Raw genomic sequence first — 19005 nt, 5'->3', positions numbered from 1 at the left:
TCACACAATCATCAACTTAAACACTGTTAGTGCTTTTTTAAAGTGCTGTGCCAGAAAGATATGTTGCTACAGCTTTGCAGCAAAAAATGCTCTATGTTTAATAATGTATAAATTACCAAATGTAAATGCTCACTCAAGCTATTCCATATTAGAGTTACTGATGGAATAAGCTAGCATTTTAGAAGTAAATATTATTTCCCTTTAGGAAATCCCAGATTACACATGGATTTATGGCAGCAGCTTACTGACTTGAGGATACACGTGTTTTGTCAGTTATTGATCTTTCAATTTAAATCATTTATTAACAGGCTAGAGATTTCTGTAATCTGTAAGAAATACAACTAGGTTCCTCTCTGCCACAGTTTCACATATTCAAGTTTCCACCTGTTCTGTTCAAAACAACAAAAATAAGAAATTTAAATCCTGAATAATTTGCAGGTTCCACTTTCACTGTAACAAAAAAAAAAAAAAAGGTAGCTCAAATTTCATCATCTTAATCAGAATATTAAGAAAATATCTGGCACCAGTTGAAGAAGCAACTGGAGCAATGTTACTACAGAATATCAGGGCAACTCCCACAGCAGTTCTATGGAATAGCCTTTTGAAATGTTCTTCTGTTCATAAGGAAAATATAGAAGGTTATGACTGATTTGTGAGCGACTATATGGCTTAACATTCAGCTTAATAACAAACTACTTCAGAACGTTCAGTTTGAAAAGCTGATTCCTGTCCAAAGCCTTGAGTACAAAGCTCCTGTCCAGCTTTATAGCAAAAAGTTGGTAAGTGAAACAAAGCAAGTTACATTTCTTCCTCCTGGAAGAAATTCTCCTTGAGGTAGAAATAATAGAAAAATAAAATATATATAAAACAATACACTTCTTTACTAAAAAAATTCCAGTTAGTGCCTGAAGGACTTCCCAAGATCCTTCCACCTGGTTAAAATCATTGTCATTTTTAGCCATTAAGATTTAAATAAAGTTCCTTATTTGTCCACTAACATTTACACATAATTATATTCATGTAACCTCATAGGAAATGAGTTAGTTTTACGTTTTAATTTGGTCATAATAAAAATCAACATGGCTTTGTGTAACCACCTATACTACTAAAAACGGAAGTCTTACATATTGTGACTCTACCCAGATTGTTTAAAGTATTTGACAGTTTCTTCTAAGAGATTATTTCATTTCTTTAACAGTTTGCGCAATAGGAGCGCTGTCCTATAGGCAATTTATAATTAATTCATTTCTGCAAGAATTTTCAGGTTTTTGAAAGAGTTAAACTAACCTACATATACCCTTCCCTCCAGAATAGTGTTTCATTTTCCAGTTTTATTTTGAGCTAAATTATTCCCTTGAGTACTCCTATTGGGCAACTGTATTCATTTCAATTAACTATCACCTATTTGCTAAAATTATCGGAACACAGGAGAGCGTAACTAGTAATGAAAGTGTAGCTTCCACTTGTGATGTTGCTTCCTATACAGAAAGGCAAAAATTCAAGTAGAAAATACCGTAAGACTTGAGACTTATTTTCTACACATGAAAGAGCTGTTAAAAAAAAGAAAAGCTATGCACTGCAAAAATGCAGGACGTAATATATTTCACCACTCAGGCATCCTTATGATCAATTTTACTCACAGAGCAGCTAGTCATCAGCTTACAAACCTGACATATGTCCAGTATAAGTGCAGTGCACTATTCATATAACTTGTTTTTCTTTGTTCTGCTTTTATGTTAATTAATTTCTCAGTTTTGTGCAGTAAGACTGTACAAATACTGAACAATTAATCTAGTAATAAAATCTAAGTAGAAGGCTATACCCAAGCACCATATACACTATCAGAACACTGAGCGCCTTGAGGAAAAAAAAAGAGACTGCTCCACCACAGGGTTATACATTAGAAAGCCAAACACAGTCAATAAGAAGCGAAACATTTAGGACAGAGTAGAACACTATTAAGGCTTTCTAGGAGCTGTGCAGTTCCCACAGCAATCAGTCATTTCAACATGACACACAATCTACACTAGCAAGTCTCTTGAACACTTAAAAGACAGGAAACTTGCATAGCGTCCTTTGAACTGGGAACCCAGTTGTTCAAAGATAGCAGTGTCCTCCCAAGAACTACCAGAGGAATAAGAATAATTCCATATTAACATCCATGAAAGACCACATCTGTTTAAAAAAGTAATCAAACAATGGAAAACAATATGAAACAAGAGGCCCCTAAAACTCTCCAATGTGGCACATAGCTAGGAATCATGCCTACTAGGCTCTAAAGTCCAGTCAGAACCTGCATGAACTAGAACATCATCTGAAGAGCTGCAGCCATCCAGCTCAGCACAAGAAGTAGACTTTTCATCCATGATATTGACCTTATAGCAGGTACAAAAGACAGCAATGACAGAAGCGGTGCTAGCAGTTTGGCCTCAATAAAAGCAGGAAAATGAGACAATGCTGCTCAGATACCACATTTTTTTCAGCCTTCCATTGATTGTCCATTATTAATTGTCCACAAAAAGTCTTGGCCCCATGTACCCACTGTAGCCCAGCTGCACAGCTGAAAGGTGACATCTACCTCTCCAGAACCACACTGCTCTCAGTCTCACTGATCCACGTAGAAGCTGTTCTTCCTGTGATCAGAGTACAAAACATCTGTGCGTTTTTAGATAAAAAACAAAAAGCAGATGTCATCCACATGGGGAATTAAGAATGACAAGACAGACAAATGCAGCAAAATGCAAAGCTGTTCAAGAGGACACCAATGTACTCTGACCTTTGAAAAATAAACAAAACCAGCTAGAAATTACAGGACTACATAAGAAGCAAGTTAATGTAAAAGAAATTTGTTTAAAATCAACAATTTCAGTATTACAAGTAAATAAAAAGAGATTAAAGTAGTGCATATGTTCTTTAAAGTAATGTGGTTTTAACTAAGTTAATTTCCCCTTAGAGACTGATGCTTTCCAACCCATGACTTTGGACAAGAAAACTCACAGCTAAGATATACACTTAAAACTCATATATTTCAATAACATGTCAGAATCAAGACCTACTCTCCAACCTGGAAAACATATGGTATAGTCCTTCCTCCAAAGAGACAGGAACCCAAATTATAAGGATAAGCTTATGAACACTTCAAAAAACATAACAGATTAAAAATTGAACAAGCAAACTGATCCATACAGCACTTCCAACTTTCAGTCTACTAATGTAGTTGCCCTTGGCACATTCATATCATTAAGCAATTCAAACATTTCTACTGAAGAGAGCTCGGAAGTAAAAGAAATTTAAAATACGAACTGTCAAAAGCATCATGGTAGGATTTCCTTGAAAATTACTGATGCTTCCTTCTAGAAATATGAATGAAATATGTATCCTTATTTGCTTTGGTTCCTAATGACACATCTAGCCCACGAGGCATCAGTCTCAGCTTCAGTCCTCTTAGAGCTAGGTATTTCCCCCCATAGAAGTAACTGGTTACATCAGCTTGCTGCATTTTACAGCGATAATTCAATTCTTGGAGGCTTTTCTTTCACAAGACACTTCCATTAGAGCAATATTGCCTTTAAGTCTTCTCACAAATTGATTCCCATGAATAAAATTACCTTTTAAAGAAATTAAAAGTTTCAGTTCGTAGGAGCATAGATAGGAGGAAAATCAGGTCAACCAAACTAGGTCATCCATTTATACCTCTATTTATCTGGTACCTTTTGGGAAACTTATTTCTCCACTTACCTTTCTAGCTGTGTAAGAATTTTTTCATTCTAAAGCTGATGGCAAAAGGGTGGCTAAAACGAGGCTCTCAGAATCAGTAACTTTCCTATGCAAACCTTGCGGTGACTGCAATGTCCTGACATCAGAATTCAACGATACTTTGAAACAACAGTTCCCAACCCAGAATGATGGTCCTAAAGTCTGATGGACTTCACTGTGCTCTTCTCCTCTTGCAACTCGTGCCATACTTTGCTGTGGCACTCTCAGCTTCCCTAGCAAAGCTACAAACTTTGTACTCGCACTGTCTCAGCAGTGGTGGGACTGGACACAGTTTTGTTCCTTGAAGATGTCAAGGGACTCCAGGCAGCACGCAAGCAACACAGCTGCTCTCTGGAGCTTCCAGTTCTGAATTGAAAACTCTACAGCCATACCAGAGTGCTCTCCTTCCAGAAACGCATTCTGATCGTTCAAATTTGAACAAAAAGTTCATGAGTTAAGTTTATATTGGCAAGTGGTTTTTTGCCAGATGAAGCAGGAAAACAAAGAGCTTAATCTCTTTGTAACATTCACGTGCTAGTTAACAGAAATAGAAATGCATATCCATGCTTCATTTAGGGCAAATGTACACAGCTGAGTTATCCGAGCACAATAGCTGCAGTTAAGCCAGTGCAGGGAGTACAACAGCCTCAGGAAAACATCAGGACGCAAATACCAGGATGCAAACACCGCACTTCCTAATGGCACTAAGAGCTTCTGCTCTACCAAATAACTTATGCTTTACTCAGCTCCACATCTGACCTTTAACACTGATGCCTCTCCCTAAATGACAGCTGTTTTATAAGACCAAGGAGAAAAACATCATCTAGCTTCTCATTTCAGTTCTACAAAGGTGTACCCAAGGTACTACTAGTTTCACCATTTTGCAACACTAACAAGTATATTACTATTTTCCCGATGTCAAAATATCCTATGTACTAAGTGTATTACAATTAACTGCAGCAGCACACAACACAAAATCAACCAATCTTAAATAGTAACAGTGAAGAAAATCAAACAGGATTTCTGTTTATTACAAAATAATGGCTTTGAGATTAATTTAAAAGCCTCAGACTTTTGTCGCACTTACTATTAACAAATGTATACACACTGGATAAGCAGATACTCAGATTAACCATTCCCTGCTTGCAGAGCTGATAACTTTTATGTAGCTATAATAACATCAAGGAAAAATATCCTGAACCTATTGCAGTTTCAAGGTAAATTGTGTACACTCCAAACCAAGAAATTCTTACTACAGCAGTCACATATCTGCAGAGTAGTATATAGACATACATACAGATATATACCTATATATGCATATATCTCCACATGTATGTAGATCTACACATTAGGGTCTAGGGTTGATGAACTACAGTCACGAGACATCTGCGTATAGGTATTTCAGTATCTATCTATATACATGTTTAACTATACATAGCAAAAGGCACTGTAGGACCAAAATGAGAACAAAAACACAGTATGTATTTGACACGCTATTTAAATTACTTGGAGTGTGCGTAGTATGCTGTGAGGTGCAAGGTCAAGATTACCATTTGCTCCTCCTGAACAAGTCTATAATATTCAGCAAAATCAGCACACACGCCTATACTCCATAAGAACAGTACTTACATACTGCTGTCTTTAGAGACTGAGCAAACAAAACTTACTGCCATAAAACTTCAAAAATACATTAACTCTCAAAGCATAATATGGAAGATAAATAGAAACAAACCCATTTTTACTCTGAAATTATAAAAAGGCTCAAAGCATATCTCAAGTGACAGTTGTCTGTGACCTACTAACACATCTGTAATAGCAGAGCTGCTTATAACAGACCAGCTGTACAACACACTTATGGGTCATTTTCTCCAAAGCAATCACTCTTTCTGTCACATTTCAGGGAAGAGAAGTGCCCAGAACTGTTGATGTTCATTTAAAAGCCTCCAGTTTATAAGATTTTTCCATCTAGTTGATTCTATCAAAGCTTTTTTTCCTAGTTTAACCTTCATAGACAGAAATTATTTCTCTTTAAAAAACAGTATATATTTTGCCACACATCAAATAGAGCATAAATTGAGAGTTCATGTTTCAAACTATGTGCTACAAGCATGAAACTCAAAATAAATATGAGAAAATATCTCAAAAAAAATTCTATACAGGTGGGTGTTTTTTAAACTTAAAAATAATAATGCAAAGACATATAATTCTCTTATCTTTCTTCACTAAATTCCCAGATTATATTTGCCTTATAAATCTGAAAAATATCTTCACAGATACTCAAGAGGTGCATAATGGTATTTAAATCAGAAAGGCTTACACAAATGTACATTAATATAGAGATGAGCTTTTAAGAAGGGTGTTTCCCAAGTGCTATGGCTATGGTTGAATATAGTATTTGTGATATCTTTAATGCTATTTCAGAGCGTACGGGAATTAGAAAATCAACTTCACAATTGGCATTAGGACATGGACTTTCGCTATATATCTTAGTAGTCTTCAGTGATTTTGAATAGTCTAGATTTTTAATTCATTTTAATAGCCTTAAGCATTTTAGAAAAGATGCACTTTCCTGAAAAAGGCAGGGAAGGCAAGTTTTATAACATCTGGCGTAGCACTCTACGTCCACCTTAGCTTTCATCCTTAAAGGTCAAGCACATTCCACTTCCCCTTTTCTTAAATAGGATTTTCACGAAACAATGACATAGAAGTACTTAATTCTGAAAATAAAACCATCAAGAGGTTTAAAGCATAGACTCTTTCTTTTTACTGGTTTCAAAGCAATGACGCATTCAAACCCACTGCTGCTCTTTATAAAACAGCACATCAAGTTCTATACTATGCCCAAAGCTAAAAGTTTCAGCTTAGATGAACAGAACACAGATAACACAATATTCAGTTGTTTGAGTCACCAGCATCCTCTTGAATGAAAGGTGTAAGAACATCCGAGACCTAGTAACTGCTTCTAAATTTGTTTAAAATCAGTATTATTTAGACCAATGATCTAGGGATCATTTTGACAGCATTACCTCTAGACAACAGCTGAGGGTGCCTTACACAGCACCCACTACAAAAACCACAAATAATTTCAGTCATTCTCCATGTTCTGTGACAACAGATTGGCCAGAGATATAAACCAAAAGATTAACCAAGACTGTCATATACAACATTCGAAGCATGTGATTTTTTTTAAGTTTTACACCATTCATATTCCAGTTCTACAATAATGGCAATCCACATCAGACAAACAATGCAAACAAAAGTATTAGAATGCTTTTGTTGATACTATTGCATAAGAAAAAATCTGTTAGTTGTGGATAAATTAAATGAAAAATCAGCAAAAAAACAAGTATTAAGGTCTTTCTAAACGCTAGCATCTAGAAAAACTGTTTTCTCTACCTCCATATTGAGCTTTGACTTCTAAACCCTGTTTGATGTAAGACATGTTAATTATAGAAAATCAGAATCTAGACCAGGCTGGTTGAATTCATACAACATGAAACACCAAGAGGAAGCAATCTATACTTGCCTCCTTTTGCCCAAATAGCAATGTCAGCAGAACACCAGGAAAAACTATACCCTTGGATGTGTTGTAACCATACTAGTAAAATCCTAACCTGCATTATTTTCAGAAAAAGCTCGCTTGCCCCTACTTCTGCAAATACATGCTTCTTGGCAAAATACACAGGCAAGCCTATACTATTTTCAAACTATCTTCTTCATTTAAACTTATTTGTGCACACCCATAGTACTGAAGGGAACTGCTAATGCCACCTCCTTTCTAGTGCAAAATAATTTAAATACATCTGATTTCCAGTAACAAACTTGCCATAGGTGCCCAAATCACACAATTTATCTTGTAAACTGGAGGGGAGGGTGGGAAGAAATAAAAAAAAATTTAAAAAAATGATAATAAAAAAAATTTTCTACCTTTCAAGTGGAACATGTTTTCAGGTATATCAACGGCATTATTAAATATCAGTCTTGGTCATCTACACTATGAAATTTCAGCAACCTCCAGCCAGACTGATTAGTCTACCTGTGCATATTTAGCTTCTCTACCCTCTTCTAGCACTCCCTGGCATCTGTCTATCAAGTACTTTTAATTCATGCACTCAGGCCTATTCTGTAACGCTATTACTCAACACATTCAAGGCAAGAAAGATGTGAAAATAAAGAATTGTTTTCAGTTGCATTCACCCACTATTCTATTCCTATTTTTAGATTCCATTTTGACTTGGAAATGAAGCGATGAGTAACAGCAATTCCTATTCCACAAATCTGCCACTGCCTAGCAGCAACAGCACATCCTGCACTTAAATAAGAAAATACAACTTCCGCCCCCTCCAATCGCTACCAAATCTTGAAGAAAGCAGAATACTGAAGCTTTTTACCCCCTTGATCTCTCTTTTCTTCTGTTTTCAATTATTTGAAAGATTATCTAAGCATAGATCTGTTAAAAAAAAATACCCCAACATGTTCATAGCAAAAAAAAAAAAAAAATATCAGTTATTACGACTCTTGTCACTAATCTATATCTGCTTTAGTACATGGAGGTGTATATTGAGACTAATGTGACTATTAAGGCCAAAGGTTAGTATCCTAATTTCCTGGTTTTCCTATAATTTATTATGCAAAAATCAAATACGAAAGTTCGAAATAGAAAGTGTTAAGAGAACAAGAGAAATTTTGAATTCAGTTCTTTCCAAAGCATGTAACACTGTTTTAGGTACATCTTTCCCCTGAAATGCCTTGCCAGTTAATGTCTAAAATCCTATTTTCCCTCTTCTTTAGCAGCATCCTCTTTCCTTGCTGCTCTGTGAAAGCAATGGGGAAGCTTACTGGCTATACAGTTCAAAGCTATAGAAACAATATGCTGTCAAATAGAGAAAATAAAGCAAAAGCTATTTTTCCATACAGAGGTGCTACTACTTAAATGAAAGGATGACAAAACCATTTGACTTCAAAAAAGCTAAAACATTAGGCTATTTATCAGATATGAAATGCTAGACAGGGGTTAGGAGATCTAATATCTAGGTATTTAACACGAAGGCTGCTAAAAAAAGCCTGCATTTTCCACTAGTCTAGGCCATCCTTTCTGTGAAGCACATGTAGTTTACATGAACAAGACAGACTCATCAGTACAAGAGAAAGTGTCAATTTGTGTTTAATAACAATTATACTACTAAACCTATCACTTAATGAAAGGGTTCAGACAAAGTATTTAACCTCTAAATTCTCATGCAAAGGCGCTCTATTCAGCGAAACAGATTTTGAAGCACCCTATCGCTCCAACACCATTCTTCATTTTACATACTTCTCTCTTCCGTTTCCACACGCTCAGATGTTTTGGCAGCATACATACTTTCAGTATTTCCAAAAATCCTGCCCAAAGAGCACGGCTGATTTCCCACGGGCTCCCACCCCACCCTGGATGAACTCGTTACTTCCCAAAGTCCACTCCGCTTCCTCTTCCACCCCTGGACCTGCCAGGGCTCCCAACGCGCCTCCGCCTTGCGCAACATCCGCAGCCTCCTCCCCACATTTCAGACAATCTCTGATGCGACATTTACATTGAGATTTTTCTTTTTTCTTTTTTTTTTTTTTTTGTTCCCAGACCACTAGTAGAGCCTGACAGCTTTAAGGGCTAACAATATAGTTTTAATCCCAAATACCGCCAGATAATAAAGCAAACTACAAAGATCGACGTATGTGGAGGTCACTGACACGCTCCTCTTCAGCTCTTCTGTGGGTCAATCTGTATTTTGATACTAAGTGTTGAAACAATATTGAGAAGTGCCAGCAACATCTGCCCAATCGAAATTATTGTTCACAGCTCAGACCGTCTATTCAAAAGATGATTCCCCTCAAACACTTTAAGAGCCCGATTAAACAGCTGAAATAAACCAGGAAAAGCGCTAATTCTCCAATAAATTCTTCCCCCGAGCACACCCGTTAACCAAAGGCTGCCGGTGAACTGATCTGGAAGGAAGAAAGGACGAGGGATCCGGGTAGGGCTGCGATGGGGGATGGGGAGCGAAGGGAGATGTTAGGGAAGGGCAGATGAATATTCCTCCAAGGACTATTCAATATATTTAACACATCTCCTCGGAAAGAAGAGGAATCTCAAGCAGGCGGCTACAGGGGCAGATAAAGGGGGAAGGAGGTGAGGAGAGCCCGATTATCCCCAGATGACACTATACATGGCAACCCCGCGAGAAAAGGGGCTGCAAGGGAAAGGAAGCGCCAAGAGCCCTCCCCGAGACGCCTGTCCCTTTATCTGCTCAGGGAAGGAAGGGGGGCTGGGGGGAGGCTCCCGTTTAATTTTGCAAGAGCCGATCACCTACCCCGGGAGCAGAGGAGGGGCAGGGGGCTGCGGTGACAAACCTTCCCTGGGGGGGGTGGGGGCAGGAAGAAGGGTAAATTAAGGCGGCCACCTTCCCCCCACAACGCCCAGCTCAAAAAGTGGCGGGGGGCACGGGGGAGCTTCGGGGCGACACAATAGCGGGTCACTCACAGGAAAGCGACGCTTCCACCGGCGCCCGCAGAGGGATGGGGAAGGGGCCGCGCGGACACGCCGGGCACCCCGGTGCCCCCGGTGGGACCCCCCGCCCCGAGGGGAAGCGAGAGCCCTGCCCGCCCCCCCGCCGCCGCCCCTCACCATGAAGTCGCTGGCGAAGTTGTCCTCCCCATTGTGGTCCGTGTCCTTCATGGCCTGGACTCGCTTAATGAATTTCCTCAGGATCTCCTCCTGGCTCATCCTGCCCCGCCGGCCGCCCTGCGGAGCGGGAGCCCGAGCCCGAGCCCCAGCCCCGGCCGCTGTCCGCCTGAGCCCCCTCCGCCGCACCAGCCCGTCACCCGGCTGCCTTCTCCCTGCCTCGCCTCTCTTCTCCCAGCCCCCGGGCCTGCCCCGCGGCCTGCAAGCGCGGCGCGACTCTCCACCCCGCTCACGGCCGCTCGGCCGCCCGCTCCATCCTCCCCTCCCTCCGCCCGACCCTCCCTGGACGCCGCTGCCGACACAGGGACACGACGAAGTCCCCACCTCCTCCCCCGCGCAGGCGCGGCTCCCGCTCCTCCGGCGTTCCGTATACCCGCCCCCTCGGGAACCGCCCCGGCATTCGCTTCCCCCCCATTGGTCCCTCTAACGGCTGCCTCGTTCTATTGGTCACCACGCACGCTCATCACTGGCTAGCCCAGCCTCGAGAGAGAACTTGGTTGCGTTGTTCGCCTCGCCCCGTCCTTTTAGCCCCTCCCGTTTCCCACGGATGGGACCTTCCGAAGGGCGCCGAGTGGAGCTCTGGAAGGGACCACTTGGAAGGCGGGGGGGGGGGGAGGGGAGGCTGAGCGGAGCCAAGCCAAGTGCGGTTTCCTCTGGCTGGAGTACAATGGGGCGGAGGTGTGTGCCCACAGCTCCGGGACCGGGAGGCAGCGGCCGGCGCTGTCGCATGCCGGGACATGTAGTCGCGCCAGCGCTTCGTCCCCCGCGCTCGAGGGCCCGCAGCGGGGAAGGGCTGCGGGGTGGGGATCGTCGCCTCCTCACGAAGCGTCCGGCTGAAACGCCTGGAGGAAAAGGGTTTCTCCCCGGGTGGGGAGCCCGAAGCCGTGGAAAGTGCCCGGAGGGGTCCCTTGTGGTGGCCGTGCCCAGCCGGGGCGAAGGGCTCCCCGCGGGGCTGGGCCGCGGGCGGCGCTGCTATGGTAAACACCGGGCGGCGGAAAGATGGCGGGCGGGCCGGGGCGGGCTCCTGTCCGGAGACCGTTCCTCACGTGTATATATATGTGTATATATATATATATATATATATATGCACTTACTAAAAATGTCCGCACGCGAGGATGAAAGGCGGAAGTGCTGTCCGGCGGTGCTGGAAGGGCTGGGGGTTGGGTTTCGGTGTCAGCGGGGCAGGACTGGGGGGACACGGCCTGACAGGAACAGGGACCCCCCCGGGTACCCCATCCAGGTCCCTCCGCCCCTCAGCCCTGCAGCGGGGTGTCTGCTGGCACCTCGGGCCTTCGTGCTGCAAAATACTGTAAAATTTCCTTCTTACCTGATGTTGGGCAATGTCACAGCATGACGAGTCAGCAAGATGAAGAGTTTCTGCCATTCTTTTATGGGAGAAAGTTAAACATCAAAACATCTTCATGTCTAGTGGCCTGAGTACGTTTATACTTTACACTTCAGCAAAGTGAAATAATTTTAGAGATGTGTGTCTGTATAGCCTCATAGCATAATAAATAAATTATTTTAAAGTATAATTTTACTGGTGAAGAACTGCACAGCCTTTAATGATGTAGATGATCCAATAAAATTTTGTCAGACGGACTAGTGGTAGAGGTCCACGCTGAGAAGCATAACCTGGTTAAGGCACTTCTATCAAATCACCCATTTTCTGTTGCTCATTCCCACCCATTGTAGTGTGTTGCAGTTGCAGTCCCACCAGCACGACTGTTTGTTGGACAATACATTGAACCAGCTCAGGGAACTGATTCAGCTGCAATATAAGCCCATAGAAAAACTGTTTTTAGTTCTCAGATAATTCTACAAAGCTGGCTTTGCTACTGAAATAAACCTACATAAAAGCTTGACATTCCTGTGGTAGTATAGAATCATAGAATCATAGAATGTCCTGAGTTGGAAAGGACCCACAAGGATCATTGAGTCCAGCTCCCATCCCTGCATACGACAACCCCACAGTTCACACCATGTGTCTGAGGGCATTGTCCAGTCTCTTCTTGAACACTGTCAGGCTTGGGGCCGTGACACCTCCCTGGGGAGCCTGTTCCAGTGCTCCAGCACCCTCTGGGGTAAGAACCTTTTCCTAATGCCCAACCTGAACCTCCCCTGGCACATCTTCCTGCCATTCCCTTGGGTTCTGTCATGGGTCACCAAAGAGAAGAGATCAGCGCCTGCCCCTCGTCCTCCCCTTGTGAGGAAGCTGTAACCACGATGAGGTCTCCTCTTAGTCTCCTCTTTTCCAGGCTGAATAGAATCATAGAATGAAGTGTAAGATATTACTGGTTTGTTTAGATGACTGCGGAAGATCACCACCTCAATGCCAGAATTAGTAAAATGGCATGTTACCACCCTCAGCCCAATTAAATGCACATCAACCCACCATCTTCCTACTGAAGACGAGTTTTGAGCTACAACACAGGACCCTGAAAGGCAGCTGCTGGTGCATGGCCACGTTTCCTTCTCCTGCATCTGCTACAGCAGCAGTGATCTCTGACAGGGGGGCAGGCTGGAAAATTGAGAGGGTGGGCATTCTTACATGGCTTGCTGCAGACTTCAGCCTCTTGTAAGAGAGTTGGTTATTTAGCAGTTGATGTTCATGGAGCCGAACATACAGCAGACATAAGGACACATCAAGGAACTGGGAAAGGGCCTCAGTTCTATGTTGAGGTACTAAGACTTGAAAAATTCCCAGTGCACACAGATATTGAAGCCTGAGCACCTCACACAAGCACATCAGCTGTCAGGGCTCTGTCTCCATGTCACCAGCCTCTGTAAGCTGATCAGCACTGAGGAGCCACAATGATGCCTGCTTTTCTTGCTCTGATGCCTCTCTTCCTTCTCCTTTTCCGCCTCCAAGCATTCTCTTTCTCCTCCACCAAAAAGTAGCATTGAAGAGAAATACAGAAACTAGTTAGATAGATAGATAGATAGACAGACAGATAGATGGACAGGTAGATAGAAAGGGCACAGAGATCAGCAAGGATAGTTGTGACTTGGATCGTCATATAATCTTTTCATACCACCTTGCTTGATTTCCATCTGCCTCAGGAAGGTTTTTTTGGTTTGCCCAGCAGTTGCCCTGGCAAAGCTGCTCCCAGTGCCAGATGGCACGTAACATTAGGAAAGTGATATTTGGGACTAAGTAACCCATTGATGAAATCTTGAATGTGGTACAGCTTTCTTCACTCCACACATTTATTCACAGAATAGAGTTACAGAGGACTTGATTAGGAGAGAAGGAAAGATCATGATTTATTGCATTTGAATCTCATGTGATTATTATTTCACATTGAAAGGACCCAGTTATCAGTCCGGTCTGGATCAAAATCTAGGGTTGCATTGTAATAAACTGTTGTAGACTAGGAAGTGTAACAGTGACCTTTCATTCAGGTTAACTGATAAGAAGTTTATACAATCTCAGAAGAAAAAAGAGCCCCCCAACCTACGCATGTGTCGCTCGCCAAAACAACGGCATATAGGAAACAAAGAAATTAGAAATAGCTGGGTGGAGGATTTTGCTTAGCACTGTTTGCACGTGCACACTTACATGTGAGAGCTGCCAGACAGTCCTGAGCGCAAACCTGACAACAGCAGTTTAATCTCCCTCAGCCCTGCAAATGTTCCACAAGGCTGTCTCACCTCTGTGCTATGAACACAAACCCCTAAGCTTTCAGCAGCAAAAGCAGTGTTTTAACCTAGACTTTTGATCTGAAACTCAAACTGTCTGGGTTAAGCCCAGACATCTGACCAATCTAGCATGTGTGCATGAGTGTGTATTTGTGTAGATGTAGGAGAGAGGCGGAAAAAGAGACAGGGTAAATTACTCACCCTATAGATAGAACAGGAAGTTGCAACCAAAATCTGTAGAAGAAAATCATGGTTGTGTCTGAGCAATCCATACAAGTCTGGTCCATGGAGAAAAGCAAATAGGTCACCTGAGCTATTGATCTCACTTTTTTCTTGCCATGCCTTACTCCAGCTGCTGCAGGGAAGGAAGACAGCCAGGTTTTTCTCCTCAGATGTGGCTTCTCATGTTCCCACAAGGTAAGTGTGTGTTAACTGGTAAATGTGTTTCCTAGCACACATGCCATAGTCAATGGGCAGGACCACCAGATGCCCTAGTTCACCAAGCTTCAGAGGTTGCCCTGAGCCTGTGATGGAGCACAAGCTCACCTCAGAGCTGTTGGCTGTAATTGTCTCTGTGGCTTGGAGCTGTCTTCAAAACCCAGTGCCTATCTACCCAAAACTGTGTGCCAGAAAGAAATCAAAGTACTGGGGTGGGAGGGAAGGCTGAAAGAACCGCACAGCTCTGAGCAAACACATCATCTCCTGTGTTTTGATTCCTCCTTTGTCCAGCAAAACAAGACTTGAGATTTCGCAGGACTAAATCACAATGATAGTTCACTTCATCACCAATTTCCCCTCCCCTTTGCAATGAACTGCAAACTCTTAGCTTTTAAGTACCTATTTGGAGTTACTTATTAGTTACAGTGGTGTGTAATTATTAACATATTACTGTAATTAAATTATGGTCACTATATGCCGTATATGAAATCCCAATTAATTTTATCTATGCTAAGAGTCTGAAAAATATTTTGATAATCAAGATCATTAGATGCTAACATTCATAGCTTCTAAGATAGGACTCCTGAAATGTATTTTAAGTGCAGTTGGTTGGAAGTTTTCTAGAAATGTGTTTAAATGGAAAATGCTGTTTCTGTAAAAAAAAAAATAAAACCCACAGGAAACAATTTTGCTGAAGTTTTTCTGCTTTTTGACAAAAACAATGAACTGTTATACTTACAGATGCAGAAATGTCTTTACCATTGAAGACAGTACAGCTTGGGAGAGGGACCCAGCACATGAAAGAACTGGAGCATGGAGTATAAATGCCAGGAAGCTGTGCAGCAGCTCAAGGGTACACATAAAAACCAAGTCCAAATGAAACATTTGTCTTTGATCTGACAAGCTGAAATGCAGTGTGTCTTTCCACAAATGTCAAAATGTTTCATGCTGGTTGAAAATAGTTAAATGAAACATTCAGGAATATCAGCATCAAGTATTTTTTGTATACTCTGACTCTCAAAACATTGCAATATTTAGTCACTTTTGTTTCTGAAGAGGATAAAAATAATTATATTGGGTTTTCTGGCAGATCCTCAGTTACAATTTGACCACTTAGATTTTAAGTAACAAACTAACAAACAGGAATCCCCATGGAAGCTCAAAATAGGCAATTTGATCACCAAGCACACTGTGGACAATAAATCTGAGGAAGATGCATTGTATCCTTTTTATACAACAAAAAAATTGAATGTCTGATTTAAACCCAAAACTAATCTCATTTTAAATGAGTCATAAAGACCTGAGCAGTGTCTGTATAATATGTTCCATTCATACTAATTAAGTGCCATGTGACTGCTGGATTTCTTGACATTTGCTTCTATTACTCTCAGGCAATGACAGACTCCTCTTCTATACTTACCACTGAAAATACTGCTACTCCTACAATTTAATTTTACGTGGCTTGCTTAGTTTTTATTTACTTATTTACCTACCATCTTCTGGGATTCATTGCACAACATTGCTAAAACACTTTAAATGTAACATTTCTTACACAGTTAAAAAATATTTAAATCATAATTACTGAGTTTCATAATCAGTGCATAATTTGGATTCCTCTCTAACTGTAACATACACACCCTCCCCCCATACGCACATGGTTTCCACACATAGTGGAAACTTTGTTCTTGTGGCTGTACTCACTGTAGCAGCATTCAGGTTTAAAGGGGTTATAAGGTATTGCTAATGTGCAACTGAAATGAAAACAAGTGTGTGCTTTATGATGATCAGTATACTCCTCTACCATGGCCTGTTCTAAAAAGAAAACAGCACCACAATATTGTCCAGACTTAAACTTTTTCTGTTTAGCTTTTAAAAAATTTCATATAATTAAAGATACAGTCTGTTGATTGAGGTATTTAGTTTTTTTGTGTGTGTGTGAATGTAGAAAAGGGGGTTTTCATAATACAATGCATATTTGCTGAAAGATATTAAAGGTATTAAAATAAATAGCATATGGGCATATGAATTGCTGTGTGTCCTTTTGACAGCTACTTTTCAATAGTTTCATTGTAAATCCCTGAGAGACCTGATGACTCTTATTTATACATGTCACTCTTTATGCAGACACACTAATTTCAGTAGGATACCCACTTCACACTATTAGGCATAAGATTAGGAAAATCAGGAGTCATTTTCCATCCATACCTTTTGACTTTATTGAAACTGGATGTACGATTTCTGAAGCAGGAATATTTCTATCTTCTGCCCATGCTGCACATTTGGCACAAGGTGACGCAGGTCGGATTTGCTGGTGGCTGCAGCCCCACGGTGGCTGCTCTGGGGGAACCTCATTTGCCTTCTTGTGACAAAGCTTTGTCAAGGGTATTCCCCAGGCACAGCCGCAGCACATCTGAATTGGAAATACCAGCAGCAGAAGGTAAGCCTGTGTACAGGGTGTGTTAGGTGGTTGCGCTCTCAAATCTTTGCCTACAAGTATCAGAAAAAGCATCATTAAAAAAACCAGCATGTTTAAAAGACACAAGGGAAGATTCTGTTTTTCTAATGGCACTCATTCAAAATTTGTTTTTGAAAACAGCTATTTGAGCAAAAATAAGTTTGCAGTATCCCTTTAAAAAAAAACCTCAATATTGAGAGCTTGCATCAATTAATCTGAAAGATGTGTAAAAACTGAATGAGCTTCACATCATTTATCGTGTTTAGGTTTTGTGTATCAGCTTCAAGAACAAAAGAATTAATCTATTTGTTATTACTTCTATTTCAAAGTTCTTATCTATTAGTGTAGCAATCATTAAACAAATCTCAGGCTACTGCTTGTCTCTAGTTTTTTATTAATCAATATGTATTAAAATATTTCCACTTCTCTAAAATGCATCTTTACTGAAAATAAAACTAAAAATGATTAGACAAAATCTGAGCCAAAATGATTAAGCACTGCTCTTTTACCTGGCATTAGCATTCTCTGGATGCACATACTATTCCATTTTATTCTGAAAATCCTAGTAAAATTATAATAACGAGGACTGAGGCTGCTGCTACTAGTGCATTAGATACACTGGTGAAACTGGGCTCCCTAAGAGCTCCTCCTGTGAAATGCCTGCTGTTACGACTGTTTGTAGTCATAATGGCCAGTTCAGATTCTTGACTAATTTGTAGATTTTTAAAAAACATTTTAGTAGTCTCTTAAGGGAAATAGTGAGCTTTATAGTTTCAGGTTTCAAAAAAAGAAAGAAAACTAAAGACAACCCTCCCCCTCAAGCCCATGAAAATTGTACTATAGGGCCCCACCCTGTATGTGACCAGCTCTTTATATGGACTTCAAACAAATCTGGGTACAGTTCTGACTTTACTCGCCAATGTGAGTTTACTCCCACATTTCAGTGAGAGGCTTGCTGTTACATCTGTGCACATTTAACAAAGTGACACAAGCCAAACATATACTGTGTTCAACAAAATTCATATTTCATTATCGGCAAGCACAACAATAGTTCTATTGTGTGGGGCAGCTCTCCTCGGAGGTGGAAGGAAGGCTGCACACAGGCTTCCAGAGTGGTCCAGAAATACGATGGTGACACCAGACGGGCTCATGTAAACAGGAAATCAAACCAGGATGTAAACTGGACTGCTTCCATATTCAGTAATACTCAGCTAAAAATAAACAGGTTGAATAGAGGTAGGAAAGCAAGTTCTCTCTATAAACTGATTTTTCAACTTGAATTTTTCAAGAATGTGTAGAAAAACTCAAATAAAATTAGTTTTAGTGTTGCTTTATCAATCTCTAATGACATTGCAGTCAGATCCAGAGGGGCTTCTAGCTTGAAAAGGAGAATGGGAAGTCTCTCTTTCCAGAGAATAATAATAAGTACTCTGAGATGAATGTCGAAAAGCAATATGACTGCTCTATAAATGTATGAGGGGGGTAAAAAAATCAAGGGGTAAGTTCTACTTAAGCTAAAAGACAACACTGTCAGAAAAACAAATACAGATTGTGAAATCTAGAAACAACCAAACATCTTACTCCAAAAAGAATAAGGAGTTCTTGAGCAGCCTTTACAGAGTGAGTTGGAGAAGCTGTTTTTTTTCTGGAAGAGATTTATCTAATGCTATTGCCTTCAAAACCATTGTGTGGAGTTCACCTGGGAGATCCCCTGCAGTCCTGAGTTCTTTATGAATCCTCTGACTGCTGACCACGTCTATCTCAGAAAATCTTTCAGAAAAAGAGGAATTCTTCAGAATTATTTAAGTGACATGAGAAATACACATTATACACAAACCATTAGTGAAGTTTCCCTTCTGCAGAAATCTATATGCAGTACTGTTCTAAATATTGTAATCTGATGCATATCGTGTTCTTAATGAAAACATTAAAAGAAGTGGCGATTCATTTAGCCTTTGCTGCTTCACCATCTCCATCAGGTATGCCCGATGCCGCACAA

The 19005-nt window shown here is 40.9% G+C and overlaps 1 protein-coding gene and 1 long non-coding RNA gene across 4 annotated transcripts in view; both read right to left on the bottom strand.

Annotated features, from left to right (window-relative positions):
- Positions 1-10740, bottom strand: part of PTPN12 (protein tyrosine phosphatase non-receptor type 12) — a 74825-nt gene extending 64085 nt beyond the window's left edge. Inside the window, exon 1 of one of the 3 annotated variants that reach the window (XM_065849683.2) lies at positions 10415-10740. In XM_065849683.2, the coding sequence (XP_065705755.2) occupies positions 10415-10513 (99 nt within the window). In that variant the 5' untranslated portion in view covers positions 10514-10740. The remainder of the gene's footprint in view (positions 1-10414) is intronic. The other 2 variants (XM_071803459.1, XM_065849674.2) reach the window with 2 other exon arrangements.
- Positions 10741-16742: 6002 nt separating this feature from the next.
- LOC139826939 (uncharacterized) overlaps positions 16743-19005 on the bottom strand; it is a 31309-nt gene continuing 29046 nt past the window's right edge. Inside the window, exon 3 of the long non-coding RNA XR_011737084.1 lies at positions 16743-17038. This is a non-coding gene — a long non-coding RNA (uncharacterized lncRNA). The remainder of the gene's footprint in view (positions 17039-19005) is intronic.

This window comes from Patagioenas fasciata, chromosome 1 (genome assembly GCF_037038585.1).
Source record: "Patagioenas fasciata isolate bPatFas1 chromosome 1, bPatFas1.hap1, whole genome shotgun sequence".
Classification (NCBI taxonomy): domain Eukaryota; kingdom Metazoa; phylum Chordata; class Aves; order Columbiformes; family Columbidae; genus Patagioenas; species Patagioenas fasciata.
This window is presented reverse-complemented; position numbering and strand designations above follow the sequence as displayed.